This window comes from Tyto alba, unplaced genomic scaffold (genome assembly GCF_018691265.1).
Source record: "Tyto alba isolate M040663 unplaced genomic scaffold, T.alba_DEE_v4.0 Super-Scaffold_16, whole genome shotgun sequence".
Taxonomy (NCBI): Eukaryota; Metazoa; Chordata; class Aves; order Strigiformes; family Tytonidae; genus Tyto; species Tyto alba.
The window spans coordinates 11,962,389-11,974,927 of record NW_024881278.1 but is presented as its reverse complement, the minus strand read 5'-3'; the positions used below and the strand labels follow the sequence as shown (position 1 = coordinate 11,974,927).

General features: G+C 46.0%; 1 protein-coding gene across 3 annotated transcripts in view; it reads left to right on the top strand.

Moving 5' to 3' along the window:
* The window catches only part of FOXN2 (forkhead box N2), a 35,309-nt gene that overhangs the window by 10,266 nt on the left and 12,504 nt on the right, over positions 1-12,539 (top strand). For all 3 annotated transcript variants that reach the window (XM_032989509.2, XM_032989507.2, XM_032989508.2), the window contains 2 exons: positions 3,608-4,158; positions 11,050-11,174. In XM_032989509.2, the coding sequence (XP_032845400.1) occupies positions 3,622-4,158; positions 11,050-11,174 (662 nt within the window). In that variant the 5' untranslated portion in view covers positions 3,608-3,621. The remainder of the gene's footprint in view (positions 1-3,607; positions 4,159-11,049; positions 11,175-12,539) is intronic.

Sequence of the window (12,539 nt, the reverse complement as noted above, 5' to 3'; positions counted from 1 at the left end):
AGTTTCAGATGTCTTCAAGGGTTTGCTTGAATGAGAAGGGGCTCTGGGACACGCGTGTGAATTAAACTGACTGCTTGTGTGCTTTCAGGTACAGCCCAGTGGCACTGCTGTCCCCCCCACTGGGCTGCTGCGGGCAGAACGTGGTGCTCTCCCCTGAACAGCTAGCCGTGGGGCTGTGGGCCACGTGGCCCTTGGGTGCTTGGGGGGCGAGACGGACATTAACGTGTCTGTGAATGAGCCCATCGGTGGGGTACCCCTGGGAGCTGCCGGGGTTGATCTTTAGGGGACGGGTGAGCTTTTGATGGCTTTGCAGTCCTTTGCAGTAGGAAGGCTGCCAGTGGTGGTTTCTTCTTCAGACTGATGCAGCAGCAGGCCAGAGTAAACTGGACAGAATTAGAGGTTACAATGTTCTGACACCAAGCGGAGCAGGGGTAGGTTAGTGTGGTATAAAGCACGTTACGTGGTTGGGGCTGAGGTGATGCTGTCTAGGAACAGTGGCTATCTCCAGGAAGGCAGTGCCAAAATTATCAGTTGATGGTCCTCAGTGTTAGGACCATCCAGTCCCATCCCAGCCATCACAGCAGAGTTTAGTATTACTTCATTAAAATAAGTCTTCCTTTTGCATACTTTGCTGTTTCTATATTTAAATTATTATTGATGCAGCATTCAATTTAGACCACTGGAGAACATCCTTTGAAAACTGCAGTAGTTAGGGAACTGTGATTTTATTTTCTTATTTATTAGATTATAATAGTCTAATAATGGCCTTTATAGCTTTCTAGAAAAAAAAATAATTCTGATATGTTCATGTAGAAGGTGTACGAAGTGGTGAACTGGGCACTAAGGAGGTAATATGAGACCTGGATTTGTGTAATGCATGTACTAAGAGAAACGTGGCACTAGCCCATATTATTTACTGTAAGTATATTGCTTGCAAATAATTTTTTTCAAAGGAGGGTATTAATTATTCTAATGATTCTCTGCTAACACAAAGTAGTGTGCAAACAAATAGTGCATTGACACCACAAAGCCTACCTGATTTTAAATACCAGTTTAATAAGTTAATATGTTTCTCTTCCCTCTATATTTTTGAGACTGCGAGCATGCGCAGGACATATTTATGTTGTAAACCAGACTTTATTGCCCCATTTCACCAAAGGAATAAATACAGTGACCTAAAACTTGTATGTGTGTGTGTGTGTGTGCATGTACATAATATTGATCTACTGTGCTGAGTGAAGATTTGCAAAAGGTTATTTCATGCAACATGAACCGAGTGCTAAAATTACTAATACATGGCTGAGAGGTGTAAGCTAGTACATAGCTGGCTAAAGAGGCGCTGAGCAAGGAGGTAAAGTTACTTGATGTAAGGAAAAGGGTGCGACTCGCATTGCAGCAGAATTGGGGTTTGTCTCACTGTATGAATTTTATCACTAGCTCTTTGTTTGTTTTTTAATTTAAGAAAGGATTGAAAAACTGACATAAGCATATGTATATATTGCTGTGTTTAAAGCCAGCAATCACTGACTGCCAATGTAAATCTGCTCTGATGGCTTGGGGGAGAAGTAAATTGTAGGGAGAGCAAAGCTATTTTTGACCAGCTATTTCAGCAGTTCACTTTGCTTTAAATTTTTTTTTTTTTTTTAATGACTGAGCTGGTAGTTAATCATGCCTGTCCCTGCACTTAAATAGAAAATTTGGAGATGGTTTCCAGCACTTGTACTGGTAAGCATAGGTGCAGGTGTTACTGTCAAAACAGCTTTGCAATAGCTGGTGCAAAAGCATATGAGCAGATGAAGAGAGGAGAAGGAATTGCTGGTGGGAAACCAGTGCGTTTTCTGGGGGAGGCACAAATTCTGCACCCCTTGCCAGCCTGGCACCAGGCAGGGGCTGGCAGAGCTCTGGCTCCTGTTGGGGAACATAAAATGGATGTATCCTGTTACCTTTCCATGTCACCATGTCATGCCTCTGTTGCACATGTCGCTCCCCTCCTCCAAAATAAGGAGGCTGGGCAAATACATCTCCAGGCAGGTCAGGCATGGAGCACAATAGCATGGGCACGGTGAGGCTGTCGGGTGGGAGCCAGCCAGCACTGCAGTTCTGTAGGTGGGACAGCCAGATGTGTATAAAAGCTGGCCAACTCCTTGCCTCCACTTTGTAGAAGAAGATGCAAGTGCACGAAGCCACATGTTTGCTAAAGACGGTTGTAAAAAAAAAAAAAACATCCAGTAACTGCATAAAGCTGTCTGGTGAGATGTGATATGGAAACTGTCCTTGTCTGACAATTGAGCTCTTGCAGTAGAAGCTGGAGCATGAGACCAGCAGGTACTGGGACAGGGAACTGGGTTGATTTTCTGTTTGTTTGTTTGTTTTGTTGTTGTTTATTTGTTTTGTTTGGGTTTTTTGTGTTGTGGTTTTGTTTTTTTTTTTTTAATAGTTAATATGAACCTCAGTTTTGCTGGTAAACTGCATCCATAGTTGGAGTGTCTTAAGTTTACAGCAGCTGGTGTAACCCCTGTATCGATGTATGTGTGTCTATATGTATATATACACATCGGTAGGGTGGTTTTGTTGGTCAGTACTTCTGGTACAGGTGTATGTTGGCCAAAGCTGTAGGTGCAGTGAAGCTCTAACATGGTCACATCATCAGGAAAAGCCAGCTGCTGCCGTAATAGAGTTTGCTAGATAACCTCTTTTAAAACCCTACAAGCAGGAAGATGTTTTTTGGTAGTGTAATGCCTCTAAAGCATGGGTACCCTGTTAGACCATGCATTCTGGGTGGCAGTTTTTTATAGATAACAAATTTTGGGGTTTTTTTTCTGTTTTGTTTTGTTTTAATCTAGGGAAAAATTCAGAGCAAGTGGTCAGCCGTTATTTCTGTGACAGGTCTGAGCTGCCAGCCCAGTGGATGGTCCCTTGCTGTTGAGAGCTGGTCCCTCCACCCTCTGCTCTGCAGGGGAGCCGGGGTTAGAGCACCAAGCCCTTGCAGGAGGGGAAAAAGAAAGTCTTTCAGAGCTGGGCAGCTCCATAGGACCTGGCTGATGAACTATCTGATGGGCTGGCCAGGTCCTTCCCTGGTAGAAACAGGAGGCAGTTGTTGGGAATGACTGTGGCTTGTAAGGGGTTGTAAATTATTTGCACTGAGACGACAAATTCACTTTACACTGATGTAAGTTTTGCAACTTAGGTTTTACTCTTGGGGCACCAAAGGCAAATGCTTCTATAAATAGGGTCAATTTACAATATAATGAGTATAACTAAGGAGTTAATGTGAGAGCTGAATGGATTATATCCTATGTGTTAAGGTCTTCTTCAGATTTCAGATGTTGACCCCAAAATAGCTATTATTTCTGTGTCCAGATTGGCGTTTCAAGATGGATGCAGCAGTTTCCAAGTGTGTACTGTAAATTCTGGTTATAAACTGAGGGGAATTAACACATGCTCATGAGATTACTGGGGCACTTGTGTTGGACCCTGGTTCTCATCAGTGACTGCAGTATCCTTGCACAGCATGGGGATGGTACAGCCCTGCTTTTGAGTTTGGTGGGTAGCCACCTAACATGATTTTGAAGTTTGCTCTGATTTCTGACCATCTCCTTTGTTGCAGACCAGTAAAGCTAAATGGGTCCAGTCACTGGAATGACTCCGGATAAGAAAGCTGAAACACCAGGAGCAGAAAAAGCTGCAGGACTACGGCAGTGTCATGGGGTGGGAAGCTTGCCTGATGCAGGCGATGCCGGCAGGCCAAAGGCCACTGTGGTGGACAGAGATTCAGCAGATGATGAGCTCACAAATTTGAACTGGCTGCATGAAAGTACTAATCTTCTAACAAACTTCAGCCTTGGAAGTGAGGGTCTTCCAATCGTTAGCCCCTTATATGACATTGAGGGCGACAGCGTGCCATCCTTCTCGCCGTCCTGCTACCAGAACCCTGAAAAAAAATCCGCCACTTCCAAACCCCCTTACTCTTTCAGCCTTCTCATTTACATGGCAATTGAGCATTCCCCCAACAAGAGCTTGCCAGTCAAAGAGATCTACAGCTGGATCCTGGAGCGCTTCCCCTACTTCGCCACAGCACCCACCGGCTGGAAGAACTCAGTCCGGCACAACCTCTCCCTGAACAAGTGTTTCCGAAAGGTGGAGAGAAGCCATGGCAAGGTGAGACCTGGTGGGAGGGAGGTGGGTCAAGTTTGAAATTCGGGGGGGCAGAGAAGACTCTCTTGTTCTCAAGGACTTTTTGGTGGTTTGTTGTTTTTGTTTTTTTTTTTTTTTTTTCCCCTCCCTGTCCTCTAACACTTTATTTGCAGCTGGAGATGGTTTGGAAATGCCACTTCCGGCAAATCACAGGATGACGGAAGTCACTTGACTTTGTTATTTAGCGCTGACCTGGGTAGAGCTAATTGTGGTGTATCCTTTTTATATTGCAAAGGACTGTATTTCCCCTTACAATTCTGTTAGCCTGCAATACCCATCCTGAAATTTCAGACATCTGTCTTAGGATGTCTTTTTGCTGAAGCTTCTTAAACTGGTGCTCTCTGTATTTTCCCATGCTGAAATTCCGGGGTGTGTTCCTCCTTCCCTGCTTTTCCAGCACGGTCATGGCTACGATTGCACTGGGAAGCAGAAGAGATTGCGGGATGCCAAGCAGCTTCCTCACTTGTCTAGCACAGGTGCTGCCCGTTTGGGTGCAGATGTGGTCTTCTGCAAGGCGCCCTTGCTTGCAGGCACGCTGTATGGACGTGGCTGAGTGTTTCTCAGTCTAACAGCTGTCTTGAATATTAAACAGACTCTTTGACTTGTGACCTTCTTTTACATTTAGCACAGCTCTAGCTTTCCAATAACCGCGTTAATTCCTGCATTTAATGTACTGTATTGCTTTAACCTCTGTCATAACATAACAGTGTGTGTCTCTGCATGGTGCAAACACAAGCTTCACTTCTTAAAGTCAAGGATACTCTTTTCTGTACAAATTCCTTCTTCTTCTGACTTGCATGATTTTACTAGTGACTTCCTTCCTCCCTCTCTCATTTCCCATCCCATTCCTCAAAGAGCTGGCTCTGGCTTAAATAAACCAACAAACCACATACCAAAAGTCAACAAACAAATCCTGGACCTGTATGCTTGGAGGTCAGCCCAAGTGGTAACAGGCTTGTTATCAGAAACGCATGCAATGCCTGGCATGCTTGACAGCCTTTCGCTGTAGATAGAAGTTCTGGAGCTGAGTGGCTGTTGGGAAGGACTGCGTTGTACTGGTAGGACTGAACATCACCACTTCTCAATACCTCTGCTCTTCCATTACATTGTTAGGGTGTTGTTTTTCCAAGCAGCAGCTTTACCCTGAAAAAGAGTTTTTGCTGCTGTGTGGCAAGTTCGGTAACTCCCCCGCAGGTGAGTCCTGCTGAGTATTAGGACGGGCTTTTAGGGCGGCTGCAGGAGCTGCAGTGGAGTAACTGAGATGCGGCAAGCTGTGCCTGTGTGAAGGATGTGGATCTGGGCAGCAACCGCGTGCTGCCACAGGTGGCAAGGCTGCCCTTAAAGGACTGGGTGGCTCTGTCCAGGAAGGGAGACACGAGTTTCAGGAGAATTAGGGCAGGGAAATCTCCTAAATCAGTGTTCCTGTTGTCTGTGGATCTGCCCTTTAAAGTTCAGCTGTTTCCAGCCTGGAAACCCTGACAGCTTAGGAGTTACCAGTCAAACCTCGTGTCTTGGCATTTGGGCGGCAGGAGCTTGAGACTGCCCGGTCCTCTGCTTACCCTGGCAACTCCCCCAGTACTTCTGGGCTCAGAGGATGGCTTGGTGCTAGATGTGAGAACTCTAGTAGGGAAAACAAGATGCAGAATAGCTACCACCGTTACCAGTAAGGTGATGCTGATGTGCTCTGTCAGCTTTTTCCCAGGGCTCAAGAGACTGCACAGCTCTCTAATTCTTAAGAACAGAAACTGCATTTACCAAAAAAACCCCACCCCAAAAAAGTCCCGTCTGAAACTTTGCTGAAGCTTCCCCATCTCCAGCAGTCATTAAATCTTTACCCTCTGCCCTGGTTAGAAAAGGACCAGATGAGGGTACTGCTCCAAATTCTTCCTGCAAAATAAGTGCGTGGTGCCCAGCGGCATGTGCAGACTCCATGGGAGTTGATCTGGCAGATGACGGGAATGCTGCAGACCCCGTGGATGAGCTCCTCAGGTGTCACTTCTTGGAGCAAGCAGCAGGAGCTTACAAGCTCATTTTGCTGATTGTGTTGCCTGTGACCATGTGCTAGCCATGCCTCTGGGTGCTTCTATAAGAGAGCAAGATAATTTTTTATTTTCTTCCATTTTTTTTTTTGTTAATGGTGTCTTAATTGTGTGTCGGAGGGAGTGCATAGCTTGCTGCTATCCCAAGTGCCTGTGGAAGCAGGGGCCCATGGCACGTTGCATCAGAGCAGCATGGTTTATTTTGTAACATCAGGGTGAAAAGGGTTTTAAAGCCTTTCAAATGAATCTGGGCTCTCATATTGAAAGAGTGTAAATGTCTGACAGGAGGGGAGGGTCATTGCCCCCAGATCCTAGGGCAGGCTGCTTTCTGACACCTCCCTGGCTATTGCTGCTGGCCATCAGCTACAAAATCATCTCCTGGAGGTCTGGCAGCAAAAGTAGGAAGTGTCTGTCCTCATGTTTGCCATAACGCTGATGTTTTGGTTTGGACTGGGAGTGCACTTTGAAGTGAGTCTCCTGTTTTTTCCCCACTTACCCCATGCAAGCTGGCACTGCGGGGCAGTTTCAGGACACGTGAACTGGATTAATTTTGGCTGGTGCTAACCTGGAAGAAGGGCTGCAGGCGTGTGCTTGCTGTGTCCTGGTTGCTCCTGGATGTTGTCCTCAAGACCCTGCTGGAGTAGATCTGAGTAAAATATCCAAGGCACGTGCGGGTGACCCCTCAGCACCAACGTTCTCACTCTGCAGAGCTGTTTCCACCACGCTGCACCACATCGTGTTGCAGACGTAGCTGTGGATGGTCATTCTGTTTGCATGTGTTTTCCTATCAGCTGGCTAAATACCTTTACCCTGCCTGCTGCAGCAGGCTGCGGGCATTCGGGAGTCTAGGACGGCATTCAGCAGAGATTAGGGGAAGGCTGTCCTTGCTTGGATTGCTGAAAATATGGGATGTTGTGGTTTTCTTTTAATGAGTTGAAGGGCTCTGAAGGGAAAGTAACTGCCTTGAGATGCCTTATGAGCCAGCTCTGCAGTCGAGGAGGAACTTCTCATGCCATGGAAACAGGATGCATGTACGTCACATCTCTGCTAAAATATACATTACCCTTTCTGTGTGCACATACTGTGATGCTGCCGTGTCTAAGTGGTTTGTCAAGGTTTACTCCAGGTGATAGACTTATGAGCTGAAATACCCTTTCTTATCAGAGTTGCAGCTGAGCTCATGCAGTTACCCAGACAGATGAGGTTTCCAGTGGTTCTCTGGTGATGGTGGTTGGGAGCTGGACCTGACGGACAGCAAGGGGATGCTGCTGGAGCCAGTCTCTGGGAGACCTGCTTGCCTCCCAGTGTACCTGCTGTGGCCCTGGTGCCCCTGAAGATGCAGAGGTGTGACTGTGGGCCACTGATCCTCAGAACATATAGCTAATGCTCTTTGCATCTTAAGCCCTGTCATGCGGCCCTGGGGTTGAGGGGAGAGAGGTCTACAGTGGGAATTTGCTTTTTTTGAGGGAGCAGTGTCTGATGGACGACACAGGAGGGCCTGCATTAAAAAGCAGTTTGGAGTTGGAAGCCCTGAAGAATGTCCCTGCTCTTTGCTAGACTTGTTTTTACAGTTGTGGGTTTGGGGATTTTTTTATGAACCAATACCACTGGGGAGAAAAGGTGTGAGGAGGCAGGAGTGGCATCCACGTCAAGCACCAATTTGGCATGCCACTGTTAGCATGGATGTGGCCTTGCCACTGTTTGCTCCGGAGGCTGGGGTGGCCAGGGCTTAAATATCTTCAACAGATCTCCCTTTCTTCTTCTTGGTAGATAGGTGGGGCTTTTTTTTTTTTTTTTTTTCTTCCTTTAGGGTTTGTCTTTTTTCTTTTGACAAGGGATGGTGGTAAACAATCCGTGCGGCTTTTCAAATATTTGGGCAAAGAGCAGGTCCCATCTATAAGCCTGTAGAGACAGGAGAGAGAAATCTATTATCTGATAAACCTCTTGGCTAATGTGCGATATACCTCCGTGCACACACACAGTATTTTCCAGCGGTTCACCGAGCTCAGGTGGGAGCAGCGGGTGAGAACTGCCCACGCCAGGTGGAGCCGGGGCTGCTGCCCAGGCTGAGCTGGCGGAGGAGGGCTTTCTGCAGGCAGGGACGGGGGGGTCTGCCTCTGCAGCGGCTGAGTCGCTCCCCTTCGGTTGCTCCTTGGGCTTTGCTCTCTGGACTGGCCATACTCGCTGGTTGTACTTCACAGCTAGCCAGGGGCTAGCGGCGGGGTGGTGGTAAAGGACAAGGCTGCACTGTGGGGGGGCATCTTTTTTCCAACCCACGTTGCTGTAATCAAGCCCTGAAATTCTGGGGGCTGGAAACTTACTGTCTTTACGAAATAGCCCCAAATGCTTCAAAACATAGGAATTCTTTTCCTTCCTTTACTTGCGTAGATAAAATCCTGCAAGTCAAATTAGAAAGACGCAGAAAAGATGATAGACCAAAAAAAACCAATATAAATGCCCCACTCATTTTGATATGGAGAGTTAAAACGATCTGGTGGCTGCTCCACACTGGCTCTGGAGGAATGTTTCCCTAAATGTTAAATAAAAGTTAAACCCACATTTCAGCTAGCACATCAACAGTTGTACCACTGTTGGTGTGAAATAGTAACCTCCAGAGGCAGTTTAGCATTTTAGATCATCTTAAGCTTAGTCTTTGCTAAGAGAAATGATACAGACTTTTTTTGTTGCTGTGGTTAGACCGCCGGTTTGTTTTAAAGCTGGATGCATCTGTGTTCTGTGGGATTTCCAGCTCTGGTTGTGCATGGCTTTCCCCTAAATTGTGACATGAACCTCAGACCTGTGTTGGATTCCCACTGGGTGACTTTGCTAAACAGCTGATGTTGAGTGAAAGGGTGCACAGGAGCAGCCCCATGGGCATCATCTCTTTTGCTCAATGTCTGCTTTTAGTACTAGTAATGGGGGGTGGAAGTGTGGTTTCACATTACACCTAGCCCAATCTAACTACTCAAAGAAGTCACCCTGTTTCTTGCCTCTTGCATTAGACTGAGTGTCCGGAAAGCTTCAGGGTGTGCCCGGCTTCAGCTTGCTGTTGCAATACCCACCCGAAATCCTTGTGTTATGTTGTCAGGGCAGCAAACTGGTGGGAGTGTGTGGCTGGGAAGATGCAAGAGGGAAACTAAGCCCATTCTGGCTGTAGGCCCCAGCTGAACTGAATTAGGTGTCATGTCGAAGTGCTTGCCTAAAGCAGCCGATAGAACAGTGCACAGCAGGGCTTTGCTGGTCTGGGGAGTTCTTGCTGCTCCCTGAGGGCAACAGCCTCAAAGCTACCAAAGAGAGGAAAGAAAAAGAAAGCCAGAGTTGGGATGCTGGGAAAAGGGTTGAGGTGAGGTACAGGAAAGGGGATCAGGGTATTAGTCTGTCACTGAGATGGTGGATGGAGCTGGTTGGGAGGACACCTCCCGTTAGTACCTAGGTGGCTAAATTGTCCTGCCAGCCACCATGGCTGCTTAATTGAAGATAAGCTTCTTGACAGATATCTTACAGGCTGTGTTCAGTATTAGCATGAAAAGATAAGAAAGATCCAGGTTAAAAAAATAAGTAAGTCTGAGAGGTGCTGCAGCTCAGATCTTTATGAAAAGCAGTGGCCTTAACTAGAATTACAGAGCAGCATCTCTTAGCTGGAGCTCTCCCTGATTTGATTTTCCACTATTATAGCAAAGTATTTCTTCTTTTCAGGAAAAGCCCCATGACTTAAATATGACCATAGACTTTTATGCTTTGTGGGTCCTTTTCAATCTGAAGTAAATCATGGAGTGTCCATCCATAAAATGGTATTAATACCCCCCAGATACTGGTAGGAAGCCAGCTGGCCTTTGTGGGCTCGCAGGAGGTGTTCCATGGAGCTTGGATTTCTGCTCTGAGACTTTTTCCCTCAAAATCCTCAAGAAAGGTCGTCCTGTTCAGGTGTAGAGCTGCCCCATCCTTCTGCTGTGTGCATGATCACTCCTGTAACATCTATTTTCCACCAAAAAATCTGTCATTGCTACCTGTAGAGCTGTTAGCTGATCTGTCAGGTCAGTGATTATAGATTTGTTTTAAATTTTCATACCTAATTTTCCTGTTCATATTGCGTGAACTAGCAGGCTCAAAAAAACAGGTTTTTTTCTTTATATAGTGAGTATGTGAAGAAACCCTTGAGAGGAGCAGGAGGTGCTTTAACTTGCTTAACTTTTGGCATATGAAATTTAAAATCAAGAATGACTAGTACAGTGGTGCTTACATTGTTAGGTGCATCAAAAATATATTAATTAGATTTTCAGATATTGAAAAAAGTGGGAGTAATCCATTTTGTAGCTGGGCAGCCAGCAAAATGCTTTTACGGGATGGAGTAAAGTTAAATGAATCTATGGCCATATCTAAGTGAAAGGATGGGTGCTTTGGTTTCTTACTTAGAAATCTGTTAATCGGAAGACTGCCAATCAATTCACTGATGCCTGGACAGATCCTTAAACTCACAGCTCTGTATTTACCAAGTGTTAAAATAAGATTTACAGCTTTCAGCAGTCAAACATGAATGGAAGTGGGGCTTTAGAGAAGGGGCTTTGGAGATGCTATCCCAAGCTGCAAAACGGGTGTTTCTGTACCATATCACGAGGGTCTCAGGACCAGCCACGCGGTTCGTGAGCGTCCGCTTTCCATGCAGGCGATGGAGCTGCCTGAGGGTGATGTACATCAGCTGTATAGTGGTGGATGCCTATGTCACTGCTCTGTGCTGCGTTTTGGGAATATTAAATGAGAAATGACTGTAACAGCCTGGCCCCTGGATTTTCTAATTTGCAATACTTCTTTCTTGCAGGTGAATGGAAAAGGTTCGCTATGGTGTGTTGACCCAGAATATAAACCTAATCTTGTCCAAGCACTGAAAAAGCAGCCTTTTCCCTCAGCACTTGCGTTTTATACTCCGCCAGCATCACCACCAAGGTAGGTGAATTTCCTCACCCGAGTAGGATGCGCAGTTATGTTACTCCACCTAGCAGAGGAAATGCCCACACAAATATTGATGTATTGTTATCATCTGCCACCCAAGAGAAGAATATGAGTGGGGCTTAGGTGAGACCAGCTAGATGCGGCAGGGAGATGTAATGAGCTGAGGCTTCCCAGGCAGCAGATCTGGGGTTTGTGTCCAGGTTGTCTTTGAAACTGTGGGAGAGTTTAAAGGAGGAGGTTGTGGCTGTGCTGGGTGCTTACTGGTGAGCCTCATTTCTCTGGAGGGAGGGCAGTCCTGGGAACCAGAGCAAAATCCTCCTTCAAGCACAGCTCACCAGGACTGATCTAGGGTGCCTGGTGCTGCTAGCTTGGAAGGAGGTGTGTGTCTTCTCGTGTAAGTTGCTTGTCTGGATATAAAATATGTATATGCTATGCTGTTGTCAAAAACAATCAACTTCTTTACAGTCTGCAGTGCTTAGAGAGGCTAGTCTGGGAGAGGGGTGTTCTTCTCCAAGGCTGTTAAAAGCATTTTGCAGCAGGGATGGGAAGAACAGCCTTTAGCATAAACATACTCTGAGGTGGAGCATGCAAGACTTCTGAAATCAGGGCTTCCTCATTTGATGGATTTTAAGATTAGGCAATAGATTTTGGAGAATTTGAAGTCAACATCACATGTTCTTCATAGAGGAAGAGGAACAGCAGCTGGATCAGCCTATAGAGGCGGGATGGAGAGGGGGAGGACAGAAAGCAGAGGAACGCGTTGCTGTTAGCTCAGTTCTTAGGTAGGCACATGGCCAGTTTATCTAGTTCAGCAAAGAATTTGGGTGAGATAAGAGATAATGAAGGTCTCTGTACATTGCCCTATGCCTTAATCTTACTGCAGGGAGTTTCCTTAACAAACAGGAGGAACTGGGATTATGGAGCAGGATGTAAAGCTGATAATATTGAGCAGACATTTCTAAGGGTCCAATGGGACATTGACCCTGGGAGCTGGCACTCCCCTGCAAGCCTTAGCTGTCTGACAGTGGCTGAAGATTTTGTGTGGCATGGGTTTTTCCACTTGGGTTTGTAACCTGCAAGATGTAACAGTGATCTCTGGCCTTCCAGCCATCTTGAGCTATAAAGGGTCATCTTGGATTTGAACCAGCCAGGTAGAAGTATTCTGGTTTTGAGTTTTCTACTGGAACAGGAGCATTACTAAAATAACCCTGAAGTGTTTAAATATTAAGAATAATTAAGAAACAGTCAAATTGAAAAGCATGAGATGGCTGGTGGTACTGTCAGGCTTTGTTTTATAAGAACAAAGATTATTGAAACTACTGTAATTGGACTCATGATGATAATGCTTTTATTGGTTTT